The 19299-nt window shown below is 34.4% G+C and overlaps 1 protein-coding gene across 1 annotated transcript; it reads right to left on the bottom strand.

The window, feature by feature from the left end:
- Window positions 1–1059: 1059 nt before the first annotated feature.
- LOC141610791 (uncharacterized) lies at window positions 1060–8399 on the bottom strand. Its single transcript, XM_074429051.1, has 13 exons — window positions 8329–8399; window positions 7770–8064; window positions 6415–6598; window positions 6288–6337; window positions 5854–5946; window positions 5676–5764; window positions 4999–5077; window positions 4611–4693; window positions 4239–4317; window positions 3419–4127; window positions 2972–3052; window positions 2064–2643; window positions 1060–1485 (listed from the first exon to the last, which is right to left on the bottom strand). The coding sequence occupies exons 1-13, from the start codon at window positions 8358–8360 to the stop codon at window positions 1356–1358; spliced, it is 2484 nt and encodes an 827-aa protein (XP_074285152.1). The 5' UTR covers window positions 8361–8399; the 3' UTR covers window positions 1060–1355.
- Between the last annotated feature and the right edge of the window lie 10900 nt (window positions 8400–19299).

The following is a 19299-nucleotide window of genomic DNA, read 5'->3' as shown; positions in this document are numbered from 1 at the left end:
ATACATGTCATGTCAGTAAACCATGTAAATTGTATGCGGCAGGCATTATATAGTATGTATATCGACTGGTCGATGATTATTTAGAATAAGTGCCTTCTCTTAAATAATCATCGGGTTTGTAAATACACATATTTGTTCTTGTTGTTTCTTTGTAAATACACATATTTGTTCTTGTTGTTTCATGTAATTCAGTAAACCTTCATTATTTGAGAAAGTCTTAGGTTATGTTTGACAAGACATTTCAGATATTTGATTTGACCAAGCAATGTGATTTGACTAATATTTTAGGTAGTTGTTTTACCTAGTACTGTTTGGTAAAGTCATTTCAGATACCTGAAATGACTTTTTAGGTACTTGAGATGAAAAGCTACTCCAGGTAGCTTTTTAAAGTTTCAGGTAGCTGAAATGTTCTACTTTACATATTTACCCTTTATTTAAATTAATTTATTATAATTATTAATGTCCTTTTATGTCATTTTACAAAAAATCAGTTACCTTTTCAGGTAGTTTACCAAACACTTTACAATTAATCAAGTACCTTATCAGTTTCCAATTTTCAACTAGGTTTCAGGTACCTTTTTAATTTCAGTTACCTTATCAGGTTTCAGATAACTTTTCAGGTACCTTTTCAGTCAGTTTTACCAAACAGAGCCTTATTGTTGATTGCCCCAGCTATGCTAAAGTATCTATTTAATTTTTTAATTTATTCGTTTTAAATTATTATCATGTAGAAAATTGTGTGCATTATCATGTAGGCCGGCTTATCAATAATTAATTAGAATAAAAGTCTTCTCTTACTCATAGGGTTTGTTAATACACATATTCTTTATGCAAAGCGTCTTTGCATATAAATAGTGCAAAATAAATCCTATAGGAGAGTTGCTGTTGTTTTTATGGATCATTCCCAAATCCCATGTATTCAAAATCGATGGGAAAAACCCTAACAAAAATCTCCAATTTCACCTTTTATCTTGAGTTTAAGACGGATACCTTCGTCCTAAACAAGAATTTATGTTTGGTATGTATTTAGCCTGTCTCCATCTTAAACCAGAATTTGTGTTTTTCTTGACAAAAAATTTGACAAAAAAAATGCTTGTTAAAATGATCATTTAAAGACGACAACAAATGTTGAAAACCTGTAACATGTAGTAGCAGCAAATTCCTACATCATTTACATGGACGGAGTAGCGAGTAGCGGCTAACACAAGAAGGCAGCTGCCTGCCATCTACCATCTACAGTTTTCGCCACTTCATGGGTGGTAAAAAATGTTTAAACCAAAAAAACAGAGGAAAAATTCCTCCATGAAAGGCTTTGATATAGCAACATGTAATACAACTTCATGGATCGAGTTGAGTCACTTTTGATGATATGAGACCATTCTAATACCTTGCTTTCCAAGCTCCACTGTCTTGGCTCTTCCGTCATCAAGATCAATAGACAACAACGAAGTCTCCTTGACAACGTCATTGACAACTCCGTTATGCCTGGATAAGTGAATTTATAAAACAATTAATTCCTCGAACCAAATAGTCTACAACCACAATATTCACCAGAATTTAACTTTCAATATACGTATACAAAAACCTGAGAAGATAAGCGTTTACTGTATACTCTACGCCGTGAAGGGAGGATCATTGGATTGTTTTCTCGATTAGGCTTTATTTAGATGCAATAATAAGCGGGAATGGGAATGGACAAGGGGAAAGGGAAGGCGAGGAAGACTAGAGCAAATTTATAATCATCAAAATCTTTCTGTGTTAATACAATATAATTTGCAAGAAGGGAAAATTGATTTGTGTACTTCCATGCAACTCAATTTGCTAACCAAACAAGGATATCGTCCTCCTCCCTTAACCAAACATCGGGAATAGTCCTCGTCCCTTTTTCCTTCAGATCCCTCCATTCAAACAAGATGTTAGGTCTTTTTACAAGAATATGATTAGTGCAGCTTTTTTTTTTCTTATTTGATCATAACAAATGGCTATATCATTTATCAACTATCAAGAACACTCGCCCCAAACTAAACCAGATATATTTGTTTTACCATGAAATGGAGACTCACCAAGAATTGTCGGATGGCTGATGAACCATAACCCTCTTTCCTACAGCATGTCTACCTAACTTCTTCAATATCCAGTTAGCATCCATGATTTCATTCGTTAGGTTCTCATCCTCAACCTGATGTTTACGGTTTTCTGTGAAAAATGACGGCCTCTTTCTTTTTGACCTTTGACCTTTCTTCACCGATAACTTCTCTTCATCACCTAGTGGACCCAAAGAAGTCAGAGGAGGACGCTTGAATTTGATTCTTAGCAAGGGCCTCGAGTCTTTCAGTGAAGCATCAAGAGATGAAAGAACTGGCTTCCTACTTCTATTGCTGTCACCAGATATATCAGGCCTGTTCTCAGGATGACTTCTCAAAACCACTTTCTCGCCTTTTTGGAGCCCTTCGACAGTTGTACTGCAGTCATTGTGTCTCTTTGATAACATCAAATGTGTGTTTTCTGAATTAAACAATCTGTTTCCTTTCTCAGGTATCACATTTGTGCCAGAAACTCCAAATTTGCCTTTAACAAGCTTAATTATGTTACGCTCCTTTGATTTCACTCTTTCACTGTGAGGGGGGTTGTAAATTCTATAACCTGCAAATTCCACAGGGTATAGAAATCATAAGAACATTTCAGTTTAAGATCTACACATGATAGCAGAAACATATACTACTTCCATCCCAAATCCATTGTGCGTATTTGACTTAAGCGGTCAACCAACCAATGCCAACTTTAACAATTAAATTTCTCAAAAGTTCATCGAGATACAGTGTGTTTGTAACGTTCCGATATATCAAAACAATTTATTTCCATACTATCATTTTTGCAATTTTTTGATAAATTATTATCGTCAAGTCAATATCACATGACCACCAAAGTCAAATGGGGACAATATAGATGGAATGAAGTACATATTACATACCATCATCCGAGTTTGAAGCCCCGTCTAATCTATCTGCAAGATGTTCACCAATTCCATGTTGACTCACAGCTTCATTGCCACCTGTTAGGCGAAGAACCAACAAAAGATTAAAGACCAACTAAGAAGAATCTTACATATAGAGATGTAAAAGATCACAAAATATTGTCATGGATTCGAACATCTTTCAACTTAAAGGAATACATTCAGAATCCATGAAGCAGCTTTAATGCACACAATAGGAATACAGCTCTAGTTTTCAGTCGAGAAACAACTGGACTTGATACGATAAAGAAAAAAAACACCACACTTGAAATCTAGAATAGGGCTCGGCTTAATCATAAATATACGTTTTTTTGTAGACCTTGATGGACCCAAACAACAGTAATATTTGCCCGTACAAAACAGAAATAGACAAGCTGCATAAACAGGTTCATAGCACAAGCTTACCACAAAGAGGCATCAGATCTTGTTCCCTCTGATAACTTGACAAATCGGACCTTGGAAAAGTAGCTATAGTTTTATTTTGCCCTCCTATGTGTATGATTAGTTTAGTTCCCTTCGCCGCCTTAGGCTTGGTGGAGATTTTCCCCGCCTCCTCACTAATCGTACCGTAACTGACATTCTTAGTTTTAATCTGTGAAATGGTTGCTGTGCTCTCAACATTAGTCCCAATAACCTCATCCACATATTTGCGCTTCAAAACTCCGTGTTCTTTAATGGGACCCTTTCTATTAGGAGAACTAAAATTTCCAGCAATGGAAGACGAAAATAAGCCTGGTCCATCTTGATGAAAAGCATCTTCTTCTTTGCTCTTTACAAATCCAAATGACTGAGGATAATGGTGATCTTCAGGAAACTTCTCCATTTTACCATCCAAGCACTTCAGGTGACAATATTTCTTTGCATAGTTTTTGCTTGATTTCTTTTTGCCGGATTCCTTGATCTTCGTTGGGGAACAATCTGCCAGACTTTTACAATAGGACTTGGCACTCCTAGCATTTGGATTGTTATTCTCATCATCGGAAAAAGGCCAAATAGAAAAAATATCATCCTGAGTTGGAAATCCTGCAGCTGCTCTCAGGCTTGTAATTAAGTCTTTATCTGCTTCATCCCTTCGCCTCCACAGCTCCTGCACAGCATCCTCAAGATCTTTAACCTGCATATATAACCCATAAAACAGATCAGAAAACAGGGTGGATGTAACATTAAAACATATGAAAGGAACTGAGAAATAAAAAGGCAGATATTCAATGGGCACATCGCACACCTGGTAGCATTCGCCCCGGCACATTGGGCATGTGTACGGAAGATTTCCATCTAATTGAAACTGCATATATCTTTCTTCACTGTCCATTGGAAAGAAGCCAAAATTAGGTAGCACATTAGTGCAATATGTAAAACCCTGCGTATTAAAATATAAAACTTCATATACAAAATGAAGGGACGGAGATACAAAAGGCAAAGGCTGCCAGGGTAAGAAACGTCTCTGCAAGTTGCATGTGGACGGTTTAGATTGAGATGAACAAGGACTACTGAAAGAGATGCGGCAATTTAGAGAAACGCCTATCATCGGATTTATCAACTGAAAAAGCTAGACAATAAAGAAAATAGTGTAAGCCACACAGATGTGGCAATGAACCTGATTCCATCACACTGACGATGCACCCAGCGCTGGCAAATATCACAACATACCATAGGTGTTGCTTCGGAGTCCCTGTAAACCTGCAACATTGGAGAGAACATTAGCCAAATTTTCACTGAAACAATAAACTAAACAGAGGTCTTACAGATCACCATTCTGCAATCAGGAGAGATGCCAAATAAACCGAGTATATATAGAGGAAAACAATAAGTAGAAAAAGAGAAACATAAGAAAAAAACTCTCCAAGTGCTTTAAAGTCAGCTATTAAAAGCAGGCAGGAATTTTTTTAGAATCAAACACTATGACTGGCTGCAGTATAAAAAACTGCAGATATTCCAAGGCATTAGAAACTCTGTATAATAGAATCATATAGAAGGAGAAATACCTTTAGACAAACAGGACAGTAATTTCCCTTGGTAAACAATCTACCGCACGCATCACAACATGTATACTGTAGAAACCACCTGAGCGGCAAGGACATACAACACAGAATTACTCTGTACAGTGAGACTGTTTTCAGATGAACCATAATAAAAATAACCTAAATGTTCACATTTCCCAATTGCTACTTCACAACATAAGAACCACACAAAGTTCAATGAGCCAAAGAATAATGTCTTTGACTCCACAGATTAATTACAAGAACCAGGATTACAATATTGTACAGTATATGTTTAGCTTCAAAACACAGAAACTCTCTCTTGAAGAATGACAATATTGAATAATTAATATTACTAGACAGATAATATAGCTTAAGGAGCCCACAACTAACATTACTGGCTAACAACGAAGATGCCAAGAACTAATAAAATTATATCTGAAGCCAGTAACCAGCATTCTCAAGAAAAATCCAACGCTAGTTTGTCATGTGTATTTAAAATCAGAAACCATATAGATTAACATCATACAAAGCTATTAAAGAGTAAAATAACAGTGCAACGGCAAGCGAAGTGTCTGAACTCTTAAGCAGCCAACACTGACAACAAAACCCCCTGCAGGCTAATAAACTAAATCTAAAAAAATAACACCATAAATCTTCAATATACAAGTACTGCTTAATACCTGAGACTCAGTCCATTTCCGGGAACATTTGACTCGCAACTGTGACATTTTGTATGCTTGGGGCACAGGTAAGGTCCAGAACTAACATTCTGCACCGGCAAAAAGAATAAAAGTCACAATCACTGGAACAAATCAATAAAAACTGTCAACTTAAATAACAAAATTTAAAAAGGACAACCTTATGTGGAGGCTGCATACAGTAAGAATGGCAAGCACCATCACAGCGCTTACAAAATTTGAACTTATTACAATCTCCATGCCTGCAGCAAACCTGAAAACATGCAGTGTCAAAGGCAATCAATATACGCAGACATATATTATAACCAACAACCTCTTCATACTAATCATCACAAGACAGTAGATGTTCTTTCCTATATATTAAAACAAGCATCAGTCTGGATAGTAAACTAGTGAAGAGACAAGTGGAAGATCTATAATTCACAATTGCAAGTAGTCAATTTTTTTAGATAATGAATTTCACAATATTATCAGCAAATAACAAAATTAACCAAACTAGAAGCAGAAATGACTTTGAAGCCCAAAGTACCGTAAGGGGCAATGAGTCCAATGACAAAAGCTGCCTGACAAAAGGATATTGCAAGAAGCAATTACCTCACATGTACGGCAGGTGGGGCATGCCCAGGAACTCCAATGAAAAAGATCTGCAAGACAACTAAACACGTTATATGGATATTCATGGCTTTGACAACCGAAGAGTCGCAAAGGGTGATGATAAAACCTCTGTGTTGAGACCAAGTCTTTAAGCAATTCCTGTGATACTTTTTTCCACACTCTCTGCAAGGAAGCATCTTCTTTGCTCTCTCGCTCCCTTCATTTTCACCAGCGAAGCATAATTGACACATCAAATTAACATTTGCATTCACTTCAGTCTGCTCCTCTACATTTGTATCTTTAGGGGGTTCCTGATAGTAGACACAAAGGTAACTACAACATACCAATACATATGATACAAGCAACTCAGCACACTGATAAACACTAACAACTAAAACCGTCCACTGCACACATAATTCCAAACAAATGATTTCTATTCAAGCTTGTACAGCTAGCTTCAGTTGATCACTCAAAAGACCAGAAGCTACAAACTCAAGCCTTATTGTTCATAAAACTAAGTCATAAAAGTTGCGAGAGAAATGACAAATAACAATGAATTCCACAGCATGCCAATATTTAACCTTTATACTATAGTTTACTCCCCAATTCATCCTCATATTCATCACCAATCAAATTTGCAAACTTTAGCTGAGCAACATACCAAATACTATCAGAACTATCAAATAACAAAGAATTGTTCACCCCCAGTTCATTCTCAATCATCAACAAACAACAATCAAAGTTGAAAACTTTCGCATGTGAACAAAACCTAGTCAAATCAAACAATCAACCAAACTAATCAAATTTCAACTAGTCAATCCCCAAAACATGACAGCATACCAGCACAATAAAACCCACAACTCACTATATACAACATCAAAACCTTAGTTTACTTCACAATTCATTCCCATTCTTCAAGAATCAAATTTGCAAAGTTAACAAGACGTAAGACATGGCAACAACAAGAGTAATCAAATTTTACCCGTAGTTGATAATCCCTTATTCATTCTCCATCCTCAACAATCAAAATCTTAATCTTTTGCTCGTCAACAAGTATTTACAAAACTTAACTGATCAACCTAAACAAAATTACTCACACATTTACTCCCCCAACTTATTTTAATTCCTCAGAAATCAAATCATAAACTTTATCTACTCAACTATACTCAGTTATATTAACTGAAATAAAATCCTACAAGTCTCGAAAATAACAGGCAAAATCTTCAACCTTTTGCTCAAGAACAACAATTATTTACTCAAATTAACAAATCAAATTAAACAAAATTTCAACTTTACACATTTACTCCCCAAATTTAGCCTAATTTCCCAGAAATCAAATCCGCAAACTTTAGCTACTAAACAACACTCAATCATATCCTTCAAAATCAAAATTCAAATTCTACATGCCTCAATCAAATCACTCAAAACTCTACCTAATCAATTACCAAAACCCTAATTAACTACAATCAAAATCAGCAATACCTTCAAAACACCACACTCAAACCGCTGCGCATATTCCTCAGCGACCTCCGAATCAACAGCACCTTTCTTTCGAAACGCGGCATGCTTATCCGCCGCCGCCACAACCACCGCCGGATCATCAACCTCTGGCGACGAAACGACGAGTTTTGGAACGGCGACTTGAACAGTAGCACCATCCTTAACCTTAAACAACCATGGATCCTTCAAGAACTCCTCGATTTTTTCAATTTCTCCGACGAAATTGATTTTCCCCCTTTTCGTCGGGAACCCTAGCGCACAGTAACATATCCTCTTGCTAATTTGCGCGCGAACACAACAACAACATCGTTAGTTAGAAAAAACGAGGGAAAACAAATTAGAAAAAAATTAAGCCATAGATTATATACCGTTTTGTATATCCGTCTCAATCATTTGTTTAGTTTAACTAAATATTCTCAAAAAAAAAGTTAACAAATGATCGGACCGAATAAGTGTATGACGACAGAAAAATTAATTAAAATTTAAGACTAATGAATAATAAATAATTCGTTAACACTGATTAATTCGTAGTACTACTTACCAAGTAATTGGGCAAGCAACATGAAATGCCATTATTCTTTACTTATTATTTTTTTCTTGTTTATTACTTTGCTAATTTACTGGTAGAATTATTAATGTCACTAAAATTGCTAATTTACTGGTAGAATTATTAAGGGTTTTTTTTGTCAAAAACTACCTTATATTTAGGTGTATTTGTAAAAATACTATCTTATATTATTTTTTTTGTTTTCAACTACCTTTGTTTTCTTTATTTTTGGTCAATAACTACCTACGCTAAGAATCTAAACATATTTGGTCTATTTTCCGGCTTTAACATATCTCACATGACTCTTTTATGTTTTAATCTTACTAAAGCAGTAAAGCCCGATTTTGGGAAGTCATAAAGTACTTACGCTAAACTTTAGTAGATGTTTGTAGTTATTATTGAAATGAGAAATTCATTAATTTTGCTTGTCTGAAGTTAAATTTTGATTTGGACGCAGTTGATCATTTTTGTTTGATGTTAGAAAGTCATGTGAGATAGGTTAATGTCACTAAATCGACCAAATCTCGCCATATTTTCAGGGTATGTAGTTTTTGACCAAAAAATGAGAAAACAAAGGTAGTCTAAAACAAGAAAAATAATATAAGGTAGTTTTTTTTACAAATACCTCTAAATATAAGGTAGTTTTTGACAAAAACCCAATTTTTAATGTCACTAAAATTATGAGACGATGAATACTAACATGTCTTTAGACTAGGGATGGCAATGGATCGGGTATCCGCCCCGGATCCGCCAGATCCAATACCATTGGACCGGATTTGGATTCCATTATTTTAGATCCGTAGGATCCGGATCGGATCCAGATCCATATATGATTTTAAGGATCCGGATCTGGATCCTTCCCCTGAGATCCGGATCCGATACTCGGATCCATATATTTTCCTATGTCTAAGTTTCTCACCCAAGCTCAAGCCCATCTAATTAATAAGCTTAAGCCCATTTCCTTTTTTTTAAGTCTAATTTGAAACCCTCGATCCGACTCTCCGTTTTTCCTCAAAGCTTTGAAACCCTAATTTTTCCAAATTACCATATCAAACTCATTTCCCTCAAAGATGTGACGCCGGATGTGTTCCTCCGTCTGACAGTCTGACCGTCGAGTCAACGACTCTCTTCGATCTTCTATTGTGACACTCTCATCTCTTCGATCTTGGTTTTCTCAGTTGTACAATCAGGTTCGTTTCCTATCAACTTTGTTTGTACAATCAAATTGGCTTACTAATTAATTCACTAATTAGCTATTGTAACATTAAACTTTGATGTTACTAAGGTATTGCGCTACTGTATTTCAGAAACTTGTTGAGATCCGTTTTGGACCCAGATCCTACCCGGATCCATAGGATCTGGATATGGATCTTGAAATTTTAGATCCTTAGGATCTGGATAGGATCTGGGTACACCATCAGTGAAATGGATTTGGATCTGGATCCTGTAGGATTCGGTCCAGATCCGATCCATTGCCATCCCTACTTTAGACTACATTATCATTTTTCTAAGAAATATTGGTTCAAGTGGCAATGTGGGCATGGACTAATACACTATACAAATGGAGGTGTTTTGGAGATTTCGGTTTGTTCACTTGTTGTAATTGGGCTTTATGTAATTGGAATTTGGATGGACTCCAAATGCTAGACGTGGTCGACAAATTAGTTTTCGTGTTAACTAATTTCAGACTTTCTCAATTTAACTTCTCTCTTATTATTCACTTTGTTACTCAAAATAAAAAGGGATTTTCTATTTTGCAATTTAACTTCTCTTTTATTTGCAAATTGTATGAACTAATAATTAACAAACTGAAAGAGTAATATAAAAAGGTAACATGCCATATTTCGTTGCGTGAGTATGGCTGTCGTAACAGATCGACGAATACATGCATGGGAAAAATAAATGTCCAGCTGCCTACTTGACTATCAACATGAAGATTTGCTCACATGAAAGTTTAGTAAGATCCGCGATTTTCTAACAGAATACATGCTAGGTTGATTGATCATTTCATCAAATGATTATTATTAAACTTTTAAATGAAAATAATAATGACATTATTTTCCTTTTTAATTTCTTAACATATCTTCATTTGGCATATATTAAAACAGTTGGTCTATTGTTAACAATTTTAAATTAATGTTATGTAGAGCGGATTCCACTAACATGAAAACGACCCCATAAAACCCAGGGGCGGCTTTGGGCCGGTTCAGGCTGAGCCCAGGAACCGGGACTCCAAAATTTCGGCCCAAAAACTCGGCCAGTTAAAAAAAAAAAAAAAAAAAAAAAAAAAACTTCTCCTATTCCGTATTGTTTCCTTAATGAATGAGTGAATAACGTTTAAGATATCATACACTATCAATCAGGCGTAATCTTCTCCTCCTTCCCAATATAGCTTTAAGATTCCCAATTTCCCATTAATCTCATATACTGAAAATAATCAAACGATCTTATTTTCTGATTATATATCTCTCTCAAATTCACAATAATCACTTGTATTCTCCAAATTTTTCTTTCAATAAGATTACCTATCTAACAAAGTTCTAGATATTATTTATTTTTAGAACAAATCATCACAATTGCTCGATTTTCTGATTGAAAAGCGTAGCAAAGGACTGAAGGAGATATCAGGTAAATTTTTCTTTTAATTTTCTTTAACAATCAGTTTTAAGTTGTAATTTCTTTGATCTTAATAATCATCACATGTTTGGCACTTTGGCCGTTTAGTCTTTGTAACATCTGACAAAATTCTTTTGTCAAGTTGTTGTTAATTTGTTCTACATAATTAAATTTCATTTACTTATTCTAATTTATGTGTGTTGTATTTTGTCCAGGTCTTGTAGATCAAATTTGGGGTTGATTATGGAAGTTTGATTGAATTATTTGTTTCAAGAAAAGCTCGGAGGAGGGTACTTTTCAAGTAAATATGAGGAGTTATCAAATACAAGTGATTTTGTTTTTAATAAATAGATGATGTTATCAAATTTTAATTCTATGCTTTTTGTTTTTTAGCAAATGAATAATCGACTCTATGTTTATTGGCTATATAAAATTTTAAATGTAATTTTTGGGGCCTCATTTTCTTGCGGAGCACCGGGCCATTGTGATTATTAAGACGCCCCTGATAAAACCAAAAGGGGTATATTTGTAGAATCTGTTTTACAAAATTCTTGTATAAAGAGACCAGACCATACCCAGTTGTATAGTAGCATTGTACAACCGCTTCAAAGTTGTTGAGCTCTTACACAAAGTTATTGAGCTATTTTACGAAGTTATTGAGCTTAATAATTATTATGTTAAGCTCAATAACTTTGTATCATAACTCGATAATTTTGTTAGTAGAGCTCGATAATTTTATAACAAAGCTCAACTACATTGAATAAGTTGTACATACAACCAGTTGTATAATACATTAATTGGAAAAAAACCTGGCGAGTAAGAGAAGGCGTTCATTCTAATTAAGCATCAATCAGCCGGCATAATAATGTAAGCCAATAAATTAAAAAATCAAATAAATACTTAAGCGTAGCTGGGGCAATCAACCATAAGATTTTCTCAAATGGTGATTTATTGACATGTTAGTTGGCTCCCAAATAAGCGTAAAGGGCTTGGAATGAGTATGATGATCTCCATTTCTAGGTTAGGTCGGGTTAGATCGGGCTTGACAGTTGAGTCGGCTTAGAAAGCGGTGTGAATCGAGTTGCAGTACTACTGGTCAAGTCGGGATGTACGGTGATTTGACGTACGAGTTGGTTTAGGTCAAGTCATAAATAAGTTCAGTTCATGTCTTCGACTCATCGAGTCGGGTGGGGTCGAATTCGTTTCATAGCATTTCGGTTTATATCGGTTAATTATCAGATAGCTTTTAGGTCAAGTCAACTCGGTTTCGGTTTGAGATTTTGTACATATTTTATTTAATTTTTTACACTTTCTAAAAGGAGTAAGTTATAAATTACTCCTTTTTAAGTTGCACTTTTCTAAACTTATTCCTTATAAGTTTTTTTTTTTTAAATTACTTCTTTAAGTTGACCTAAGACACAAAGTTGCTACCATTTTCCAACTCTGGTGAGTATTTCCGTCTCTTTTTGAATTTTCCCTCCATTTCACAAAACTTATGACGAAATGCACCTAAGATTCCTTCACCTTATGTTAAAATCACCCATCTTCCTCCTTATCTCGCCCAACTGCCCCACCAACCACCTCCCCCTCCTTCCTCTCTAACACCCCACCACTAGCTTTCTCCTTTTTCATGAGAACCCCACCAGCCACCCTTATCTCTCCTTTCTCGCCCCATCTGCGTTTAATTTTGCCGGCAACGTCCCTAGTGATATTAGCTTTTTGAATTTGTGAGGTAGAGTTGGTTGGAATAGTCGTCAGTGTGTTAGGTGCGAAGGGATCCGAGGTGATGCTTGTGGTAGGCAAATTCAGATGAGGATGGTTGCGCGTGCGGTGGGGGCATTGCCGTACATCAAGTAGTGGGTGGGAGGTCGTCGGAGAAGTCTGGAGGTCATTGGGGGTGAGGGTGGTGTGGTGGCCGGTGGCAGCAGGGTGGATCTGGAAGATGAGAAAGAGCATGAACAGAGAGAGAGAGAGAGTCAAAAGTTGGCAAGAGAAAGAGAACGAAGAGAGTAATTTTTTCGATGGGCAATTTCACCCATTTACTTATTTTTTCACCTGAGATTCTGAGAACTATCTTGGTTATGCCTGAGGTCAACTTAAGAGAGTAATTTAAAAAAAAAATTATAAATGGAGTAAGTTTTAAAAAGTGCTACTTAAAAAAAAAATACTCTATTTGACCTGGTCATTTGTTGTCCTATTCCATTTTGAGTGTCTCAGTCAATTGTTGTTCTTTCTATTTTAAGAATGAATTTGATAAACAAATTGATCATTCACACACAATTTTGTCCACTTGTCATTTAGTAATTGACTCACCATTCTTTCCTTGGTCTTTGTGCCAAAACCAACGAACAACAATTGACCAGAACAGACGGAGTAATTTATAATTTATTCTTCTTAAAAAATAAAAGAAATGTCAAAGATAACATAAACTGACAAAAAAATCCGGATATGATTATGTAGGTCATCACTTTGCTGTAGGAGATTTTTTTACATTATCAGAAGATACTCCGTAAAATATTTAATTCAATCTATTATACCCTTAGTGCTTATAAATAGAGCCGTGATAATTGATTAATCAAATCAACTTATACATACAAACTTCAAAAAACAATAAAAAGAAGTGACTAATAATAACATGGGAAATCATAATGATGCCCTAATCACTACTCTTATGCTATTTCTTGCCTTTGCATCTATTGCTACACACTTTGTAAGTTTTCATATTTCATTTTGTAATCTATGCTTTTTTGAATATATATGTGAATTTGTAGAGAGTTATGTATATACTAAATTAATAAGGGTTTTTCTAACGTGTGCCTGTTAAGGGCACACATTAATAATCCAAATAAGGAAAGATTCATAGGATATTCTCACTTGATTATGGTAAAACTAAGTTTATAGAATATGTTGTATATCTTTCCTTATTTGGTTTATTAATGTGTGCCCTAAGGACACACATTAGAAAAACCCAATTCCGTCACCAAAAATCAATGAGAAACGCGTAATGAAAATGGAATGGTGTCATTAGGTTGTACTCTATTCAGATCAGATCACACTCTATCATTTTCCTACACGTACCGGCATGATATAATAGAACAATCGGTAATAACATGTTTACGGGTAATGGTATTAACAAATTGTTAATGCTTTATGGTTTTGATAATTTATTGTAGATTATATTATGATACTTTTGTTAAAACTTCATGCATGATTCGCTTGCTAAATGCTAATATAAGGTTATCAAATCTATTAACACATGCTTGCAATTTTACGCAGAATGTGGTTAAGGCTTATACTTGCATACATTGGATATCAGTGAAGACTGGCGACGTCGATAGTGCAGGTACAGACGCAACGGTAACACTCAAGTTATATGACGCGCAAGGTCATACGATTGAATCAACTAATTTGACAAAAAATGGAATAATGCCGCAAGTTCTTAAACCCTACGACTATTTTGAGAGAAATCAACTAGATTCTTTCATTATCAGTTCTAAATGTCTTACGTCTAAACTTTGCAAATTAGAGTTGAGCCATGACAATAGTGGCGGATATCCCGGTTGGTATGTTGACTACGTAAGAGTTCAAACTCAATATCCCGGCTACATATTCGCTTCTGAAGATACTAAGTTCGAAATCAATCAATGGCTTGCCAAGAACGTGGAGCCTAAATCGCTTAGCGTTCAAAAGGACTTATGCAAAGCTCCAGCTCCCTATTAATATTGGAAAATGAGATGACGTCGTTGTTGACAATTGTAATGTGCACTTATGCAGATCTACATAAGTTGCCAGTCAAATAATTGTAATTTGTATTTGTCTTCATGTTTAATTAATGGGTTTTTCTAATATGTGAAAGTGTATGTGCGTTCTCTTGTAAGAATATTATTTTTACTTTTTATGTATGATGTGATTGGGCTATGTGATTTGAGAGTGAATTGTTTTTATGATACCTTGATTATTACTCCGTATTATGTTTGCAAAGTGTTTTATCGTCCACCCGATTCGACTAATAGGTCAAAAATCATCTCGATAGATCATCAAAAATTATTGAACCAACGCCAACTTAATTTTTTTTTTTTTTTTGGTTCAACGAAGCGCGCACTTAATCGCATTACAATAGGCGGAGGGGGAATCGAACCTGAGACCTATTGTCCAGGATACCTCCGTCTTAACCACTTGATTTGACACGAGAATTAATCCATCTTAGTATTACGCAATCTTCAAACTTAAACTAATTCATGTACAGGTGAAAGAGAAAAATTCATCTTTTATTTCAAACTTCAACTAATTCATGACTATACTCTCAACAAGAGTTCCGTTAAGAGTATAGTCAATTTTATATACCACTATAATTGACTTAATTATTCTACTTGGCGCACAAGCCTTAATCTAAGACCCTAAAGTTCCTGACCATTAAACAAAAAAGCATGTAAAATTATTATTATTATTATTATTATTATTATTATTATTATTAATCCTTGTATAGTTGTATATATGGTCTATAACTATAAGGAATATAATATTACAATTATAATATAATCCCCTATTTATTAAATGAATAGGTGAAACTGTTATTTTTCCCGCCTAAATCATACTCCGTATTTCCTAAAATAAAGTGTAATATTTTTAGCATATATCATCTCACAATCTTTTAATGGCACTATCTTTTAATAAATTTAATATTAAAAACATTCTATATTATTTCACACTAGTTGGAAAGCCCGTGCGATGCACGGGGCTCCTATTAGGATTATCTGTAAAAATATATTCTTAAGTTGATAAAAAAGTCCTACTATGTTATCATCGATAGAAAAAAAAATCGTGAATGGTATAGATGATAACCGATGAATTATTAGTGCTTTTAGTATAAAACTTTTGCCATCAATTAGTATAACATCAAGTGACATAGTTATAGTATGTCGCTAGCTTTTTCAGTGTTACAGGCACAACCGGTTTTTAATTAGATACAAAACGCTTTCTCCATAAACATGGTGGAGTTCACCAATATGAACCCTTAATAACGGAGAAATATCGTTATGAGTTTTGAAAATTATTTTACAACTACGTAAAACTGAATGATGTTACAAAAAACAGCAGGTATCATAATTATATATATTTAGTGCGTTGAGAGAAAATGTTAGACCTCTTATAACATAATTTTACCTTGACTATTAACAATTAAGAGTATTTGCTCCTTATAGACATCACGCAATATTTCTTGTTCTATTACATAGAATGCACGCGCACCTAGTAGTATTATATGTGACAACATCAGTTAGTAGTTTATGTCATTTTTTATAATAGTTGGGTTACCAATTTAGTTTAATAATGTCAGTTGGTAGTATACTCTCACTGTCCCGGTCATTTGTTGTCCTTTTTCATTTTGGAGTGTCTCAGTCATTTGTTGTCCTTTCTATTTTAAGAATGAATTTGATGAGTAATTTGATAATTCACACTCAATTTATTCCACTTGTCATTTAGTAATTGCCCTCTCCCATTTCCTTGGTCTTTGTGCCAAAACCAAAGGATAACAAATGACCGGGACAGAGGGAGTATATTTTATGGCACATCTGAAAACGTTAATTTACGTTACCATGGTCTGCTTATAGAAAACTATTAAATTTAACAAAAAGTCAAATTATGCTAAAAATGGAAGCAAACAAAATTTTGGGGGCTGATTTAGATGAGGACAAATTAATCACCAGTTCCTATTACAAAAAAGCAACGAAAGCGTTGTGACATTTGGTATCAGTTGTATACTAACATTCAGAGATATAATTGGATTATAGAGTTACCGTTCTTATTGTCTTAGCACCATCTATTTTTTTACGGAAATAGTCTTTGACTACTTATCCTTAAAAACTCCATGCAAAATATATAATACGACATCTTAATTTGGTAAATTATGAAAACCTCTTTGCGAACAATGTCCTTCTTGTGGCCTTGATACATTTGGTCTCTATCATCGATGTAGAACCTTAATCTCTCGAATGACGTTGTTCTTGAAACTACGTAAAGCTGACCATTAATAAAAATTAGTTTCGGCAGGTAAATTTCAACATGATTTAGTGCTCTAGTTTATTGTTATGGCGCAGCATTAGAGCGGGCAAACAATGACACGACACGAAAACACGGCAGGAATTCGATACGAAATTAACGGGTTTGGGTTGACATTTAACGACCCATTTATGTAAGTGGGTCGACACGAACACGACACGAGATTTAATTGGGCTAGGTTTGGGTTGGGCACTCTACACACGAACCCGACACGAATAACCTATTTACTAAATTAATCACAAATTTTCTTGATACTCACATAAATATACTTACACTTTTCAAATATGACATGACACGAAAACACGACACAAAATTAACGGGCTAGGGTTGAGGTTTGAGATTTGATGACCTATTAATGTAACTGGATCGACACGAACAAGACACGAGATTTAATTGGGTCGGATTTGGGTTGAAGAGTTCGTGACCTGTTTAAACGTGACACCTGAACCCGACACGACCTGCTTTGTTTGTCACGTCTACGTAGCAAGGCCTCTACGTATATTGTCTGTGCTTAAGAACGAAAAGAATCTTTGTATCTGAGGAAGTCATTAATATCCTCGGGTTCAGGACTTTTTGCCGACTTTGGAACCCGTAAGTATCTTCCATTCTACTATGAGTTTTCGAGGGCGATTGATAATAAGACAGACCCTGTTATACCACACTTGGTGGAGCATACTATTATGAGTTATATTAAAAAAATTCATGGTGTATACTCTCTCTGCCCTTCTTAAACTCTTTCACCTTGCTTCTTAGAGGTCAAACTTTTATAATTTTGACCATTAATATGTCGAAAATCATGATCAAACTTCCGCATTAACAATTGTGTAGAAGCAATACGGAAGATCATTGCAAAGAGGATGAAATACATTTAGTGTGAAATTCCTAAAAGATAATGAATCTTACTTCCAAAGTCTACACCAACTAAAATACCCGACCAAATCTCGCATAATGAAAACAAAAGCGACGCCTAAAAGTAAGGATGTCAAATGGGGGATAAGACAGGATGAATGTCAGGCCTTCTCATACCCGTATTTAATAGAAAAATTACATGTCCCTACTTGTCTCCAGTAAAAAATTTCAAAACCATAACCGCTTCAACTTTGGGAGATCTTAAAATAGTTCGTTCCATTTAAATGTCATATAGTCGTCTATTCTATAACTTTCTCAAATAATTCTGATATTATTTTACCCATATATAACACCCATAATTGGCACGATTTAAAATTCAGTTTGAGTCTAAAACTTTATTTATATTCGCTACATCCAAGACAAATGCGATATAGTTGGACACTTGTGATAGATTTTCTTTTTTGATCAAATTATTTTACTTTTTTTCTTATTGTAGAGCTAACAATAATTTTTATTCTTATGTAGAAAGCTAACATTTATTTTGAACCAATTACTTATTTATTATGTTCCTCATGATTTTGGAGTATATATGTACCTTGTGTTACAATGTCTAATTGCTAATATTTATTCTGAACCAATAACTATAATGGAAATTATAAAATTAAAAATGGAACTTAAGATCAACTACTAATAACAGGGTCAAAAATACGTAAACATTAGCAAAAAAAAAAAAACATCAAGAAGTAATTAATTAGATATGAGGAAGGTCGGGAGATCATGAAAAATCTCATATTTAGGCTTTATTTCAAAGAAATTAGCTATTGAGCAAATTTCATTAATCTTAATTTTTTTGTAAATATTTGATAGATAAATTATTTACCAAAATAAGAGTAGCATGTGAGAAATAAGTTACCTGTTTTTTTTTTATTCATTCAATTTATAATATTAAATATAGAGAACTTATTATGTTCTTTTATATCATTTTGCCAAAAAAACAGCTACCTTTTGGTTAGTTTGCCAAACATTTTTGGCTTAATCAATTAAATTATCACCTCTTAATTTTCAATTACCTTTTAGGCTACATTTTTAGGTTTTAGTTAACTTTTCAGTTAGTATGACAAACGAAATATAAGATATAATAGTTAATTATATTTTACTCCCTTTTGAATTTTTTTTTGCTAAAATCACTCCCTTTAAGTTGCATATTTTTTTTCTAAAATTGCTCCAAACTTCAATTTAAGTGACTTATTTTCTCTGTTTTTGAACTCTCCATCCATTTGTCTACATAGTTATACCTTCAAAGTATATAAATTGGCTAAGGCGCAAACAGAATAAGTTCAAAAATAGACGAAATAGGTCACTTAAATTAGAGTTTTGAAGTAATTTTAGGAAGAAATGCAACTTGTGAGTAATTTTAGCAAAAAAAAATCAAAAGGGAGTAAT

Source organism: Silene latifolia, chromosome 11 (genome assembly GCF_048544455.1).
Source record: "Silene latifolia isolate original U9 population chromosome 11, ASM4854445v1, whole genome shotgun sequence".
Classification (NCBI taxonomy): Eukaryota; Viridiplantae; Streptophyta; class Magnoliopsida; order Caryophyllales; family Caryophyllaceae; genus Silene; species Silene latifolia.
The sequence above is the reverse complement of the archived record's forward strand: the minus strand, read 5'-3'. Positions and strand labels throughout refer to the sequence as shown.